This window comes from Chinchilla lanigera, unplaced genomic scaffold, assembly GCF_000276665.1.
Source record: "Chinchilla lanigera isolate Chin_1 unplaced genomic scaffold, ChiLan1.0 scaffold00029, whole genome shotgun sequence".
Classification (NCBI taxonomy): Eukaryota; Metazoa; Chordata; class Mammalia; order Rodentia; family Chinchillidae; genus Chinchilla; species Chinchilla lanigera.
Window position 1 is genome coordinate 3,757,573 of NW_004955430.1, and position 17,350 is coordinate 3,774,922.

The window sequence follows — 17,350 nt, forward strand, 5'->3', positions numbered from 1 at the left end:
GGAGAGAAAGGGAATGCTTTTAAGTATGTATGCTTGGAATTAAGCCTATACCTGGGCATCCCTGGATGTGTTCCATGCATGTAGACATGTTTGTCTCATGGAGTAAGGGAGAAAAGGCACTGAGGAACATTGGCTTAAAGGGCTGGGGTCTGGTGAGACACACACGTTTGCACCGAGTGTTCCTGCAGACAGCCCAGGATCCATCTCCTCCCTGACCCAGCCCTCAGCCTATGCAGTCCTTTGAAAAGGTGTGCATTTTAAGAAAGGTGTTTTAAGCTTGGCATCATGGCACGCACCTGTAATCCCAGCACTTGGGAAGCTGAGGCAGGAGGATCGCCAGGAGTTCAAGGCCAGCCTGGGCTACATGATGAGTTCATGGCCACTCTGACATATATAGTGAAATCCTGTCTCAAAGAAAAAAAAAAGAAAAAAAGAAAGGTGTTTTGCAATAGCCAGAAAGTGGTTCTTACCGTCTCACTCAGTATTTCTATTCCTAAGACTTCACCCTAAGGGAATACTTTAGCCAAAGCAAGGTGCTTTTGCATGAGGATGTTTCTCTACAACATGGTCTACAACACCTCCCTCACACCCATTCCAGTCATGCCCATGAGGGGAAGTGGAAGCAGTCCAAATCTCTAGTGTCTTGGAATGATTTAATCAATTATAATTTCACAAAGGATTCCAATAACAGATTTCTAACTCAGTATGAGACTGGCGTGTCCATGGTGAACATGTGCAGGATTAGCACACAGCGTGATGACGTCACATCCTGCCTCTGGTGGGATAGCACTGGGCATCATGTAGGCGGGGCTCAGGACTGAAGTAATCGTGCTGGGCTGGGGTTAAGACACTCTCTGTGGCCCTCCCCTATAGCATGTGGGAAAGAAGAGAAGTGTGTGGCTCCCACGAGGGTCTTCTCCCTCGTGGAGAGCAGGCACAGGGAGAGGTGTCCAGGCTGAGCCACACGTTTCCTCTCTTGCAGGCCCTTCCATACGTTGCCCTCCTCATTGCCATGCTATTCTTCATCTACGCGGTCATCGGCATGCAGGTAGGTACTGGCTGCCTTCTCCTCAGGGGCTGTCCTGCAGGGTGACCCCCAGATCTGTGGCAAGATGTACACTAAGCAGGTAAAGTGGAAAGTCAAGGTCATGACTTTTCCGCCAAATACCTTGGCTGCGGAAGAGATAAGGAGATGAAGACGTGGCCCCTCAGGCGGGAGCTCCCGAGGACAGAGCCTGTACAGAGGAGACCAAGCACAGAACATGGAGGGGTTAAGATGCGCTGAGAAAATCCCCTCCCCATACCTGAGCCTCGGAGGAAGACCCACAGTTGATTTTCGTGGTGGTGGGAATAAACAACCCAGCAGAAAAGGAAGTGCCACATTAACGGAAGCCATAGTTGTCAGTGTGGGTGTTGTATTTCCTGCACTGATGATACTCACAAATAGTTAGTAATGAAATGACCTGTTGATAGTCTGAAGAACTGGGCCTTACCAGAGGGGGGTTCACCCTTGAAACAAAGTATTCCTAGATGCTATGTTAGGACTGAACAGGGACCACTGTGGTACCTTGGCAACTCACCTTTCTAGAGAGGCACAGAGAGAGCTAGGTTCTCGTGTGGCCCTGATCTGGGGGTGAGAGGCTGAAGCATGCTTCCCGGTCCTCTTGAGGCTGGGAAAGGATTGAGCCTCCTTCCTAGCTGGGTCCTAACCCTACGTGGACAGCTAGGAGCTGAGGCGGTGAACCACCGTGGCTAGAGCAAGTTGGGGAGCAGAGCATAGCTCTCACCTTCAGTGTGAGCATCTTGTGGACGTGCCACTTGTGCAGATGTGTCTTCCTGATAAGCAAGGGGCATGAGCGAGAAAGGTGAAGTGAATCTTGGGGCAAAGAGATGCTTGTATTTATTTTTTATCTTGAAGGCCTAGAAGTTCTTGCAGGTCTCCTGGAATCTTAACAGGAGCTATGAAACAAGAGTCACTAGGCTCAGGCCCTTGTAACTGAGCAGAATGTGATGCCGTGTATAACATATGTTCTCACGTAAAAAAGAGGCATTGCAGAACCCTATGAACTCCATTGCCCAGTTGCACACCTCACCCCAAATTCTCCCAGCAGGCATCTGCTGACATCAAACTTTTCTACAACGTCAGTCTGCTTCCTAAGTCCCAGGAGGAAATCTATTTACTCATTTCCCACTTCTCCGGAGATGAAGCCCACTCTCCTTCCAGAGGCTCACAGGCCCCATCCACTCACCCCACCCTTGTCTCCAACCTGACTTGTCATCCATCTGCTTGCTACTCATCTTTGCATTCCCAGGACTCCTGTTCTGTGTCACCTCTGCTCCTTTCCAGGTGGCATTCCCACTGCCTGCAGTACTCCTCGCCTTCCTTGTCACCTGACTGACTTCTCTGTATGCTTCAGTTCTAGACATAGATATCACTTCCTTGTTGGTTGATCCTGACCCCAGCTCCTAGCTTCAGGTGGATGAGCCTGTTCCCTACTTCCCTGTGGGTCTGGACCTCCCACTGACCATCATGTGAGGTTGTCATTGCCTGGTTATCTTTGTAGTCTTGCTCCAGAATAAGGGCTCCTTGAAAGTGAGAGTATACCTGCTACCACGTTCCTAGCAGTTAACCTAGTGCCTGGCATATGGCTGTGCTCAGCACATCTTTATTGAGTGAAGTGTCACATATCCTGAGAAAAGCCCTGGTTAGTGTTGATCACACCTGAGTTAGTTCTAAACACACATGAGCAGTTTTCTTCTATGACTGTGTTAGTCAGCTTTCTGTCACTATCCTAAAATGCCTGAGATAATCAGCTCTTAAAGAAGAAAGGTTTCCTGTGACTCACAGTGTTGGAGGTTCTAGTCTATGATGATTGGCCCCTCTTGTCTTGAACCTAAGGCAACACAACCTGGCAGATGTATGTGATAGAATAGAACTACTCACCTCATAGCTAGGATGCAAAAGAAAAAGAAGAGGGGCCAGGGTGCCACTATTCCCTGGGAGGGGACATCCCCAGTGACCCAAGGACCTCCCACTAGGACCTCTTAATGGTTCCACAGTGTGCCAGCAGCACCACCCTGGGACCCAGCCTTTACTGCGTGGGCTTTCAGGGGATATTCCAGATCCAGACTGTAGCAATGATGAAACTTGTTCTCTGTTTCTAATAACTTTTCCACCTAGATGTTTGGGAAAGTCGCCATGAGAGATAATAACCAGATCAATAGGAACAACAACTTCCAGACGTTTCCCCAGGCGGTGCTGCTGCTCTTCAGGTGACTGGGTCTGTGTGGGTGGTGCTCCCGGGCAGGTGCTACCACCCTCTTCCTAGCCCTGGCCCAGGCTGACCGGGGACACGTGTATCAAAGCAATGTGCCTTTCCCAGTTATCTTGACGGCTGGTTTGTTTGTTTCGTAGTCCTAAGTTGAAACCTAGAATTTGATCACAGAGCATTTTTGCTGGATTGTTAAAACTCCCGAGGTCATCCAGATTGTGGCTGCTTCAGATTTATTCATTTGGGAGTTAGTGAGGCTACTTAGACCACTAGCAAAGTTGTAGAACGACTGTTTATGCACAGAAGCATGTTTTGGTAAACACAACCCAGAGAAGAGAAATTTAGCAAAAGCATGGAGGCTTTTTGTACAACCGGTAGGGAATATCCTAAAATGTACAGTTCCAAATTTTACGGGATTATTTTCAACCTCAGCTAATTAACTTTGTAAAGAAGCTGGCTCATGGTGAGAGAACTATCTAGAAATTATGAATGTAAACTAATGTTTCGAGTGACTGGGTAACAAATCATTTGCAGGTTAGGTGGTTTCCAGCTATTTACTTTGAACAAAACTGAGTAGGAGTAATTATCAAAATATAATATGAATGTTTGAAGTAGAAAAGATAGAAAAACACCCATTTATACAAAAGAATTGCTGTGCTTGTATCACATGACTGTTAAAATCAGAGAGTGCTACAGGAGGACCTCAAGTCCTTGAGGTAAGCTGCATTTGAAAGTAAGTAGGAATTTCGGGTTTTTACTAATTCAAATTGGCTTCTTCCCAAACTGCTTAGTTTTTGCTCTGAGTCAGAGTTTTCCTCCCAGCGGTCTAACCCTTAAATCCCTCCTTCTTTCACTAAAGCCTTGTCTTTTCTTGATCATAAAGGTGTGCTACCGGCGAGGCCTGGCAGGAGATCATGCTGGCCTGCCTCCCGGGAAAGCTGTGTGACCCTGAGTCAGACTACAACCCTGGAGAGGAATACACATGTGGCAGCAACTTTGCCATCGTCTATTTCATCAGCTTTTACATGCTCTGTGCATTTCTGGTAAGCAGGCAAAAGCTTGCTTTTTCCTTCACAGAACGTGTGGAGCTTTTGGGGTTCAGACCAATGATGTACCCTTTTCAGATTGCTCTGGATACTTGATGCATCTGGATCTCACTTGGCAACAAAGATCTTGTTTAATCAGATGTGTGTCACTGCCCCCTTGGTTGTGAGAAAGGTTGGGGGCTGATAGCCTGGGGAAATTATCAACCCCCCAGCCTCTTAGTGCTGCTGGTTCCTTTTTAAATTTCAAGACCACTACACTGAACGTGGCTTTAAGTGACTTAAGAGTATGAGTTATCTGGTGGCAGTAAAATTATAAGATTGCAGTGTGTTCCAGAATGCCAGCTAATATGTCTACCCACTCCCTCCCAAGACTATACCAAGCCGTCTAGGAAAGCAAGAAGCCTGCCCTTTTCTTAAGTATCCTCCAAAAGGAATGTTTTGACAACCCCACTTGGAGATGTGGGAGTTCAAATACTTCATAGCCAGCCAGGTGTGCTGGTGCGTGTCTGTAATCTCAGCACTCTGGGAGGCAGAGGCAGGAGGATCACAAGTTTGAGCACAGACCCTATCTCAAAATAAATAAAGAGCTGGGAATATATTCCAGAATATATTCCAGCTCAGTATGAAGGCCCTACATTCACTCTCCAGTACTACCAAAAAAAAAAAATATATGTGTGTATGATTAGGAGGTATACAGCAGTGTTTAATCAGCCCATCCCACCCACTGCAGCTAAAGCTCTCTCTTTCTCATTTGCTTTTTCAGATCATCAATCTGTTTGTGGCTGTCATCATGGACAATTTTGACTATCTGACCCGGGACTGGTCTATTCTAGGGCCTCATCACTTAGACGAATTCAAAAGAATATGGTCAGAATATGACCCTGAGGCAAAGTAAGTTGATAAAGAGCCCATCTGGCTCATGCGGGCTGTTCTGGAATGGCAGCTGTGATTTTTCTGGAAGGCGAGGTGGACTGAAGGCTCAGGCCAGCCAGTGCTGTTCCTGGACTTCAGGCTGTGCTTTGCTTTCAGGGGAAGGATAAAACACCTCGACGTGGTCACCCTGCTCCGACGCATCCAGCCTCCTCTGGGGTTTGGGAAATTATGCCCACACAGAGTAGCGTGTAAGGTGAGCATCTTCTGTCTCACGGCCTCTCTAGTAGGGGCTCATTCAACAAACGCTATGTGACCCTTGGGCAGGCCTTCTGGGAGGTGTTGTGGATGCAGAGATGAATAATGCGTGGTTCCAGCCCTTGAGATACCCTCAGATATATAACTCTTAGGGAACCGTGTCAAGAGCAGTACAAGGAGGGACATTCTGCAGTTTGTCACTGGTAAGGAGTAGGGAAGGTGACTTTTGAGTTGAGTCCAGAAGAGATGTAGAGTCTCTCAGAGGCAGGAAGGACATTGCATAAAGGGAGCACAGAGAGCCCAGACAGCGCGGGAGAATGGACAGCAGAGTGGCCGCTGGCAAGTCACTGCCTCACCGCATGGCCGGAACGGCAGGAGGCCCCAGGCGTAGGCTGAGTCTTGCTGTGCGGCACGACCGGTGCCATGCTGAGTCCCGTGGATAGTAGGGAGCGGCTGGGGGAGAAATGTGCACTTCTAGTTTCCTTCTACAGAGTTGATCTGATGGTATAGAGAAGCGGATTCCCGGAGCGGGGCGACCAGGACCTCTAGAATGAGGGCAGAGGGAGTGGGGAGAGAGAGCCGGCAGCTTGCAGACCCACTGAGAAGGTGGGGTGAGGAAGCCCGGTCCCCGCTGAGGAAAGGGCAGTGGGGAGGGGAGCCTGTTTCTGAGCCTGGGTGCCAGTGCATGTGATGGCAGGGCCTGCTCAGAGCCCCCTGTTGTAGAGCTTCGTGGCCACTGCTGGGGCACCTTTCCTGGGCACCAGGCATGGACCCTGATCTCCCACCTCATGTCTGTCATTTCCACGTAGGACCGTGCTCTCTCGAACGCTAGTTGGGATTTGTCTTCCTTCCGTAGAGCTCACAGGAAACCACCATAAGTTCATGGTAGCAACAGGAAGCATAGCTGCTGGTGCCTGCTCCCTATGGATCTGCAGGGATCCTGGGGTCAAGGGTCTTAGCACTCCAGGGTGGTAGACCAGCTCTAGACAGAAACAGAGGTAACAGAGCAATGTCTTCGTTGCATTTCATGCCTTCAAAGGAGTCTGTGAGCTACACTCATGTGCCCTGCCCTTCGGGTCCGGGAAGGCACACTGGGAAGTCCTCATCAGGGTCCTTGCTTCTCCTCGGGCAGGATTCTGGATGTAGGGTCAGAAAGTAAACCATAGAAGTTGACTTTCTTGCTGTGAATTACCCTGTAGCAGGCCCTTTTCTGCTTTCCAAGAACAACAGAGGTTCTTTCCGTAGATGTTGCCTGGCATTTGATTTCTAGGTCCTTTTATATAACGGATGTAAATGTGCTCAAGGCACGAAGTGAATCATTTTGCTGACTCAGGAACTTCTCGGAGAAATGAGTAAGTCTCTGAGGTGTCCCGGCTGCCCGCACCGATTCGGGACCCAGGGAAGGTTGAGAGCACGACTAGGAAATTAGGTGGAACTGGCCATGCAAACATAAGATTTTGGTCCTTAAATAGGGAGGAGAAAATTTTCTTTAGCGATTCACCGTAGTCAAAATTTTTTAAATATTTAAATTGAAAAATATTAAAAATGTTACCATTTATTTAGCACTTACCATGTGCCAGGCACAAAACTTTAGTGCCTGTGATTTCCTTTAATTCTCAAGAGGCGCACCAGCAGAAATGCATTGCCTGCACTTAGGATTCTTTGCCAGGGCAGCTGACCACCCCCGCCTTTCTGTAAGCATCACTGTGTCCCAGGCAAAGTGACTGCGGCCCAGAGAGGGCAGCCCGCACCCGAGTGTCTCTGACTCCTCTTGCTGCTTCTGTCACAGGGATCTGAAAAGCTTTGAGAAGTAAGGAGTGTGGCTCCTGCTCTGAAAGACCAAGCCTTTGCAGAAGCCCTGTAGACTTGTACAAAATTCTATGTGATCATGAAGGCTACCCTGTGCTAGGACTAATGCTGGACAGTCTTGGTTGAGAACCTAAGGCCCAGGCCTTGTCTGGCCTGTGTATCTGTTAACCATTTAACCCTCCTAAGAGCATTAAGGATGTACCTGCAATGGAGTCTGACCCAAGATGCAGGGAGAGCTAGTAATGAGGAAGGGAAGAAGAATGCCTAAATGATGAACTTCTGTGGTTTAGCAAACAGAACACAGAACCCAAGTGTCAGCATTTACATTTCATGACAGTAGTGTTGATCTTTGCTATCCTCACAGAGGATAAACTGTATTAGTCAGGATGCTCCAGTGACAACTAATAGGGTGTATCTGTCTACCTGTCTGTCTGCCTATCTATCTGTCAAATGTATAACCTTGATACATAGTCACACAGAGACACACGTACGAAGAGATTTATAATGAGGAATGGATTCCCGTGATTATGGAGGCTGCAAAGTCCTGTTTTCTGTCCCTACAGACTGGAGACTTAGGAAAGCTGGTGGTGTAGTTGAGTCTGAGTCTGATTCTGAAGGCCTGAGACCCAGAGAAGCCGGTGGTGTGAGTTGCAGTCTGAGGGCAGGAAAGACAGATATCCCCAGTGGAGCAGGCAGGCAAAGAGAGAATTCAACCTCCCTCTACCCTTTGTTCCTTTGGGCCTTCGCTGATTGAATGATGGTCCTACTACAGTCCACCAATTCGAACGCTAATCTCTGCTAGAACACCCTCACAGACGCACTTAAAAGTGATGTTTGAGTCTCTGGGTATCTTGTGGGCCAGTCTAGTTAGCACATAGAAGCGACCGTCGTGAAGGTGCTCCCAAAGGGCTTTGAGCTGAATTGAAGGTTGACTGGAAACTGGGTGAGAATAAACATCAGAAAGGGCTATGGATGTCATCACGCGTTTTTGTTCTTTTAAGGAACTTTTCTTTCCATTCACAGAGGTTAGTTGCCATGAACATGCCTCTCAACAGTGACGGGACAGTCATGTTTAATGCAACCCTGTTTGCTTTGGTCCGGACAGCTCTCAAGATCAAGACTGAAGGTGAGTGTGCTCTGGAGGCAGGCCGGGCGGTAGAAGGAGGAGACGTGACCTCCCAGCTTGGTTCTCCTGCCTGGGCTTTGTCTTGGTGAAGGGGACACCGGAGAAGGGGTGGCAAGTGCAGTGAGAATATCTTTGCCAGGGCACCTGGGCACCCCCTCTTCCTGCGTGCTTTCTGTCCGCTCTTTAAGCCTCACTCTGTGCTAGAATGTCTTGAACTGCTTCCTACGTAGCAGGAGAAGTAGGGAAGGAGTCAGGGTAGAGACAGAGCTATCACAAATGGATTCACTCCAGCTGCCCCTTACTAGGTGTTGACCATCCATGAGTAAGTTTGCTGTTCTAAACTGTAGCTCTTTCTCTGTAAAAAAAAACCAAAAAAACAAAAAACACATCTAAGCAAGGAAGGTCCCGAGGACCAGTGAGGTGGTGTCTGCAGCAGCCCCTGCGCATGCGGAGTGCACGTAGTCAGCACTTGAACAGTACTAGTGGGCTCGGTGTCTTCCCTACTGGGCCCTCGCCTTTGTGCCGTGCTGAGCCCTGCCCAAGCCAGGCAGGCTGGCACTGGAATGAGTGCTCTGGGGTTGGCTCAGTGGCTACTCAGAGGTAGAATGAAAGCGGATCACACCAGGCTGTAGAGTGAGCAGGAAGTGAGGAAGTGGAGGAGAGGAGAGAAGAGAAGAACCGTGCCAAGTCGGGACAGATATTTTTCACCACCCCAGAGCTCTGTCGAGAAAAACCAATCTCTTACGATCTATCACGTGCCCTTTGTGGCTCGCTGTCTGTTCCTGGCCCCAGGCTGGCATCCGTAAGGGTTCCAGAAGGCAGGATGGTCTTATATACTGACATGTTAGATGCTAAGACAAACATCAGCCCATGCAGGGAAGGCCAAGGGTACGTGGCGTGACTGAGTACGTACAGTGGGAACTGGAGGAAGATTTCTTGGGTGAAGCTTAGCTGGACCATCAAGGGTGGAGGCAGGATGGGGAACAGCTGCAAAGGAGAAGGCCTTCTGGGCCGGGCACAGTGTGCAGGGAGTAAGTCTTGGCTGTGGAAGAGCAGGATAGGGTCAGAGTATTGAATTCCTGGGTGAAACATGAACGTTTCCCCAGCAGAGGGACTTCCCACTGGGTGGGCTAAGAGCGGCCTTTTAAGGAGGTGACTGCTGACAAATATAGGAAGAATCTCCTTGACTAGGGACAGTCCAGTGTCACCTAGGCCAGGCAGGGCAGAGGGAGTTGAGGAACGGAGGCAAGGCTTGGTTCCCTCTTTTGCTTTTGGATTCAGGGAACCTGGAGCAAGCTAATGAAGAACTTCGAGCTGTGATAAAGAAAATCTGGAAGAAAACCAGCATGAAACTACTTGACCAAGTTGTCCCTCCTGCTGGTGGTCAGTGTAATCTGTTTCCTAATTAGTTCTTGGTTACAGTCTTGGTGTTAGCGACAGCCTCTCCAGAAAGCCTAGAGAATGTTTGCAGAATGCTTTCCACATCAGTTAGAATCAGGCCAACAGCTGAAGGGTTATTTTGGGGTAAGATGAAGACCTTTAGGCAGAGAGGCTGCCGTGGGGAGGGAACCAACACTCATAGGCCAAAGTAGGGGTTGGCTTATTGGTGGAGGAATTAACACAGAGAACGCAGTTACTGCTACAAAACAAAAACCCTATATTTTTAATCCAAAGAGAAATATTTGAAACTAGTTTCCAACTATACTTCAACGTTTTGTTGGAAACTTCTCATGAAAAATGGTTTTCAGTTGCTGGGGATGTAGCTCAGCGGCACAGCGCCTGCCTGGCAAGCACAAGGTCCTGAGTTCAATTCCTGGTACCAAAAAACAAAACAACCAGCCAGTTTTCAGGAAGTGGTAATTTAGAAATGTTCTTATCAAGGCTAGCTTTACTACCAAGCGTGTCCTTTTAATAAGGTAGAATTTAGAGTAGAGACAGAATTAACAAAAAATGCTTGTTGTCCTTTTGTTATTTATCACAAATTAACTGACTAAACCTTTTTGAATTTATATATATATAACATATGTGATATATATATATATATGCACACACATTGGTTTTTTTTTTTTTCCATTTTTGTCTAAATACACATAGAAGTTAAGGTGGTTGTTTTCAGACTGTTTTGTTTTCAAGTTTTAAAGGTGCAGAATCTGTTCACCCAGGGCCACCCCAGCAGCGTTGTATTCCATCCTCTGCCTGGGCACATGAAAAGTATCTGGTGACTTCCGTGACCAGTGGAAAGTTTACAGTGTTGCTGCTCCCACGGCTTCCAAGGCTGGTCCAGCTCAGGTCTGGATGCTGACTCTCGAACCCAGTGCAGGATGCTGGGGCCGCCTTCTGAGAAGGTGACAGCCTGTGGCTCTGAGAGGCCAGAGAGAGCAGCACGTTAGCCAGCTCTGCTCTTCAGCTGTGCTCTTCAGCCTGAAGCGAGAAGCAGCACGGGCTTTCGTCCCCAAAGCGAGCCATTCATAGCTGGCATGGCCACCAGCTCAAAGCTGAAGAAAATGACCCAGAAAGAAATGATAAACAGGAACAAAACAAAGCTCCCACTTAGAGAAGCCCTTCTCCCTACAGAAATCTGATACTGCACGTTTAAAACTCCTGTTTGGTTTCCGTTCTTTCCTTTCAGCTGCACGTCCAGGTGCTCGCATGGCTTAGAGGACCTGCTTTTAAAATTGTTGTAACAATGTGCTTGAGCTTTTTCTGCAGCCTCCATTCCTTTCAACTCTCAGTCTTTCAGAATATTCTGAAGCAATTCTGTTTTAGGGTGGTGGCATGGAATCAGAGTTATCTCTCATCAACTATATTCCCCTACAATGTTTCTTGAAATACAGATGCATGCTTCATAATAGCAGGCTGTACCTGTCCATGGAAACCTTCCTCCCATGAGCCCGGGGACCCTGCTCCCCTCTTGCTTGCCCACATTTCTCTTGAGACCCCACCTTCCTCCCGGCCAGTCTAACTCCCACGTTCATGCCTGTCATAAAATGCACTTGGAGAACATCGTTTGCATTGCCGTGAAACTCCAGTTCTTCTCATCTTACTGGACAAGAAGCCCAGAAGTTGGCTCACTCTCTGAACACCTTTCCTTTGAAACTTAACTCTACCAAACTTCTCATACAGGCTAAATGTCCTCCCCTTCTCTTGGACCAAAGTGGGGCCCAGCTTTATCTTAACATGGATTGAGGTGTAGGGCGGTAAGGGTTAATCCATCCCAGGATGGCTGCAAGAGGGACTGTGACACCTGAGAAGGGTTGGCGCTGAGAAAGGGAGATGTTTGGGAAGCTCAGCGTACAGCGTTTATTCAGAGCTTCTCTAGTTTGAATCTCAGCTAAGTGCTGTTACTCCTGACAGGGAGAAGAGCAGTGGCATTCAGGCCTCAGCAGGCAATTTCAGGTAGCGTTTTATTATCTGTGTCAATCATTCATCTCTTTGTTTTTCCTATTTTATCCTCCAGTAGACCAGTATTCCCAATCTTTCCTGCATCCCCGGTATACTTAGAGAGTGATTACATTCTTAGCACATCTCTGTGGGGAAACAGATGGGAGCCCCAGAGGCTGAGGGCTTCATGCCCCCTCAGCCTGGTCAAGGAGCAGCAGAAGGAACAAAGCCAACCAGGGACTGGCAGGTACGGGGTGTTCAGGAAACCCCTCCAACACTGCCCATGCCATGGCCCTGATGCAGAGCAGAAAGGGGTGCTTATCTCAGGAGACTTCGCTGATGGGGACGTGCTAGGTGATGCCACCAGGTCATTCTGAGCTTGATGAAAAGGTGATCTCAGTTGAAGAGTACGTACTGGGAGCTTCCTTCTCCAGCTCCACGGCCCAGCAGCTTCTGGCTACAAGGAGCAGCCTGGTCAGCGGTGCTATCTCCGCTCAGTTCAGCTTCTCACCTGCTCTCTGAAGTGTCCCCTGCAGTCGCACAGACTGTCCCTTTGCTCTTTAAAAGCTTCCTCTCCTGAAAGACCTTCTTGTCTTTCAGTCATCATTCCTTGAGCTGGATCTTTGGCTCCTGAGCCCTGAGGAGCACACTAAGCTGACCCCCTCTCTCTCCAATCCTGAGCCCAGATGGCTTCACCAGAGTCATTCCTCTCCTTCTTTCCTTTACTGTTCTGTTACAGCTTTGGCTTTTCTTGTCCTCAAAACTCCTCTTTGGGCCCAGTCTTCCAGTTGCCTCAGCTTCCCTGTGGAGACAACTGGCCCTTGACTCCTGCCCTACAGAGCTTTAGGTGGGCCTGGCTCTGCTCTAGAGGCTGAGGGAAGGTGAAAGTCAGTCCTACATTTGCTGGAGGTGTCCTGGTGTAGAAGGAGGTGGGCCTTCTGCAGATAGAGCTTGTGCTTTTTCTGGGGGACCCACAGGGAAGCCTGGAGTACAAAAGACAGCCATGACCCGGCAGGTGGAGAATCTCCCTGGGTCCCTGAATGTACTCACCAGGCAGTAGCCGGCCTGCTTCATGTGAGCAGCTCAGGGAAGGCTTTGACAGCTCCAAAGAACAAGTGGCCATTGTGGCTGGAGCTGTATTGTCCATAGGGAGGTAGTGTGGATGAGGAGAGGACCCTGGGCTCAAGGAGGCACAGTGACCTGCCTCAGCCAGCCTGGGCATTTAAGCTCTGTTTGTCTCTGAGGGGATGAGCAGATAAATGGTGTCAGAGTTGTGAAGAGGCCTTGAGACCCACAAGGATGCCCCCAACAATGGGCCCATAGATGCTGAGGACATCTATCACTGGTAATTCTTCTTTGTTTGTTTTGTTTTTGTTTTTTTGTTTTTTTCCAGTACCAGGTATCACTGCTAATTCTTAATGTACCCTGGGCCAAATGGGCAGAGGCTAGAGAGCAGATGAAGTGATGAGTTTGTCCCTACCTGCGGACAGTGCATCTGTAGAAAGTTTAAACAAACCTGAGACTGACTGGGGCCATGTTCTTACATGTGATGCAGAGCCTTAGGTTAAACAAACCTGAGACTGACTGGGGCCATGTTCTTACATGTGATGCAGAGCCTTAGGTTAGTATTGGTAGTCTCTGTACCACTGCAGGACCTGCCTAGGTTAAAAGGGAAGCTAAACCAAGCTCATCCTGGACTCATTAGTGAAAATGGTGGGTACCGGTGACCCCCATCCTGTCATGCTCAGTGGGTGCTGCTGTTGGCAGGTTATAAAATAGCAGGATCTCTGTTGGCTTGGGGCATGCAGTGCTTGGACTGAGGACAGCTCAGCCCAGGGGCTGAGTGCTTTACGTGGGTCCTCTTGCACCCGTCTTCACGTTTCCTCTAAGAGACTGGTCTGCATTTTACAGATGAGAATGCAAGCGTGGATTGGTTGAGTCCCTTGCCCTGTTCAGCGTGTGACTCTTGTTGGGGCAGCTTGGCAAGAAGCCTGCAGATCTGCAGTCTTTCCACCTCCCAGCCGCTGCAACTTGATTGAGTTCAGCGGCCCTTGACCCCTGGCCACCAAGGTGGCCTTGAGCTTTCCACCTGGGAGACCTCAGAGCCTTGTGGATCTGGTGCCAGGCACCTCTGGGAGACTGGGGGGCACACTGACATCTCAAAGGTGGTTTACCATGCGACAGCCAGAGCCTCTATTGTGCCTCATGCATCGCCTTTACAGTTGTCAGCAGAGTTCTGATTCCCAGTAATACATGTTGGAGGTTGTTTCTGAACAAAGCAGAAATAAGCCCAGCTCAACTTTGCGGTTAGCTGGAGCTGTCACTGCAGTGCAGAAAACCACGAGTTGTGAATAACAAACCAAGAAATGGCCTATGGGGCTTATTGGCAGAGATTGGGAAAATGTGTGAAAATCTGGATCTGCAGTCACTTTTCTGAACTTTCCTTTCCTTCTGAGCTTTTATGTCACCTTTCTAGGTATCTATCTTGAGAAATAGGGATTTGGATGTTTAATTGCCCTTGCTGTTTATGGTAATTACACATGCAAATCTCTATGCACGAAGGTGAAAACATGACCCATGAAACCTTTTTTTGTAATTTTTTTTATTTTAAGTAAATAACCAAATAACATTTCATAATGTTACTAATATGCTGCTCTATATATGACACATACATATTACTTTCTGCAACTTTGAGTATCAGTTCATTTAACTGACTCTGATTTTGAGCTTTGCAAAGCCTTGCATTTTGTTAGATTAAGCGTCCTGAGTTATAGGCCGAGAGCTCGGTGCCATCTGCACTATCTCGCTCTACCCCAGCCCTGCCCCAGCCAGAAGCAAGTGTTTAGGCTCTTGGTCCAAATGTGCTGATTCGGGAGAGCTGTGTCTGGTCTCTCCGTTTAGATGATGAGGTAACCGTGGGGAAGTTCTATGCCACTTTCCTGATACAGGACTACTTTAGGAAATTCAAGAAACGGAAAGAACAAGGATTGGTGGGAAAATACCCTGCGAAGAACACCACAATTGCCCTACAGGTGAATTGTTCTCTTGTTTTGTTTTCTCTTTTCACTAACAATGTTACAAACTTATTTGAAATACTAGAGAGCTGACTATTCATGGTTGAGCAGTACCACAAGGATTTTGTTTAAAGTGAGATACTACATACTCCCCCAAATGTGGACTAGCTATTTCTGGGCCACAAGGTAAGTGCTCCCCCTTTGCCTTCCCTGTTGTGCCTCGTACCCAAAGCTGGCTGGCCTGTGTGCAGGGCCCCCAGGATGGCCATGGCAAGAGAGTACCAAGCACCGCCCTCACACCCCTGCCCCTCCAGCCTTCTCCAAGGGCAGTGTCCTCCAGGCAGCCCACCTGGCCGCAGCCCTGGGCTCATGGTCTGGCTGCCCAGTGAACAGCTTTCCATCTGAGCGCAAGTGCTTTGTTTTGTTTCTGTTTGTTTCTTTCCCCACTGCTTGTTGATTTTTGGTCCATTTCAGTAACATTCATCACTTCCTAGTGTGTACTGGTGTGTGTGCGTGCGTGTGTACGTGGGTGGCAAGTCTGTCTCTCTGTGTGCGGTCTCCTGATGGCCAGGAGGCTTGCCGTGCGAGTGCTGCTGTGTCGTGTCCCAGCCAGCCTCAGGGCTCCTCTGCCCTCCTCCGGCTCAAGCCCCAGCCCGCGTCCCCCTAGAGTGTAATGGAACTACAGAGGTCAGCAAGCAATCAGAAGTAAATCACAATCACTTCTGCTACCTGGAGTGTTTCAAATCCATTGTGAATGAGATAAAGAAATATTTCCTCTTATTTTTAGGTTGATACCAAATTACTTTTACGTCCTTATTGTCACATGTCTTAAATGTGACCTTGTAGGTATTAATATGGCTCAGCGTGGAATAGTCCTTCGCTTTTTTTAGGGAAAATGCCTGGTAGTATTCTGTGTCCAGAGTGATGGTAACCATGGAAGTGAAGGCTTGTCGTGATTGTGCTGTGAGAGGGAATCTGTATGAATGACAGCGAGGAAGCGGGGTGCGTATGTATCCGGCAGGTCAGTAGATGGCCTTGTATGACGTGACTGGCTGACTAGGTGAAATCTCTGTTCTGCCTGGACAGCCACAGTGGGTAGGGGAAGAGGCATACGGATGGACAATGAATTGCAATGAAGACCGTCTCTGACCTTTTCTTCTCTGAGTACCTGTACCTTTCAGCAGCTCACTGAGTCATAGGCACAGTCAAGTGGCTTATTGCCATCAGATCATAGCAGTTGAGTCAAATTCCTACACTTGGTGTTGATCGTGTTTGTAAAACTGACAGCCTCCCTCCTGGACTGCAGTTCACGACTAGCCTTAGATCGCAAAGAAAACTGAAAAAGTGATGTTTGCAAATTTGAACATATTTCTAGTTTTTACATTCTTGGGACCAACCTGGCCAGTCTGACCAGCAGGAGAGGGAGAGATGAACGTGCTTCTGAAGGCTCTTCCCACAGATAGCCCTCTGCCCAAGTTAACACTCTGCCGGATTCTGAGTTCCGTGGGTGCCCTTGGCTTAGATGGAACTGCCTGCTATTCTAGGAGCCTAGTCGGTGGGACTTTCTGGAAGGAAAACCTATCTTTCATCAATGACTTGTCTCATAATTTACCGTAACTTGCGTAGCTTTGTGTCATGAGACCCTTCATTTTCCTGTGGAGGGCAGGGATGCTGACCTCCTGGGTTCAAAGTCATTTGTACCCCTCCTGAGCTCCCAACACTTCCCAGCTAGGCAGCTTCAGTGCTTGCTCTGGTGACTGCAGAACATGAATATGTATGTGGCGTTTTGATGTTTTAAAACTTGCGTGAATAACACACCGCTGAGTAATTACATCGGATGTATGGGATTTACCAAGTCTTAAGTTAACAATTCAAATGGTGCTAACACTACATCTATAGGTTGTGTGTTGAAGACTGTTGCATTGTGTTAAAATAATGTCAAGTACATTTTTCATTTTATTGTTCATAGAAAGAGCTTTATTTCCCTGGTGGGGTTCAAGTATTTCTTAGTTAGAGGATACCAACACAATTTCATATGGTTCCACTGGGAGTTGAGGCTAAATCTATAATTTATGTTGAGTACACAGCCTAGAAAATGAAGTTGTGTTGATAATCTTGACAGATAAATTCTGAAAATGCGTTTGATTCTGAAACAAGCATTTAAAATAGAAAAGAAATTTGTCTCCTTAAAGGATAATTCTAATTACATTTTTGGCTTCCTCGGCTATGGAAATGGCTTTAAATGTAATTTGTTACTCCACATTTAATTAGGATGAGGAGACTTTCCTTTCTGCCAGATGAAGTATTACATGACGATGTAGTAGTTAAGGAAATGGGGTCAGCAGCAGGAGGAATGTGCTGACTGGGCAACTAGAACAGAAATACATCTTTGAGGAAGCCAGGGCTTGTTGAGAAGGGGATGACTTCCTTCCTCCCGTGACGCGGTGCCATGCGGCTCCTAGACTGATTGCTGATGGGCAGTTCCGTGTGGCGTCGCATTGTGAGCTGGAGGGAGACATCAGCATGTGCGTGCTTGTGCTGCAGAGCGTGCGGTCTGCCTGAGCAGCTTTCGGA

The 17,350-nt window shown here is 48.1% G+C and overlaps 1 protein-coding gene across 10 annotated transcripts in view; it reads left to right on the forward strand.

Annotated features, from left to right (window-relative positions):
- Cacna1d (calcium channel, voltage-dependent, L type, alpha 1D subunit) overlaps positions 1-17,350 on the forward strand; it is a gene marked incomplete at its 5' end in the record, with an annotated part of 346,833 nt that overhangs the window by 307,422 nt on the left and 22,061 nt on the right. For all 10 annotated transcript variants that reach the window (XM_005387369.2, XM_005387371.2, XM_013515608.1 and 7 more), the window contains 8 exon segments: positions 983-1,048; positions 3,182-3,273; positions 4,156-4,315; positions 5,082-5,209; positions 5,348-5,444; positions 8,279-8,381; positions 9,663-9,764; positions 14,664-14,794. In XM_005387369.2, the coding sequence (XP_005387426.1) occupies positions 983-1,048; positions 3,182-3,273; positions 4,156-4,315; positions 5,082-5,209; positions 5,348-5,444; positions 8,279-8,381; positions 9,663-9,764; positions 14,664-14,794 (879 nt within the window).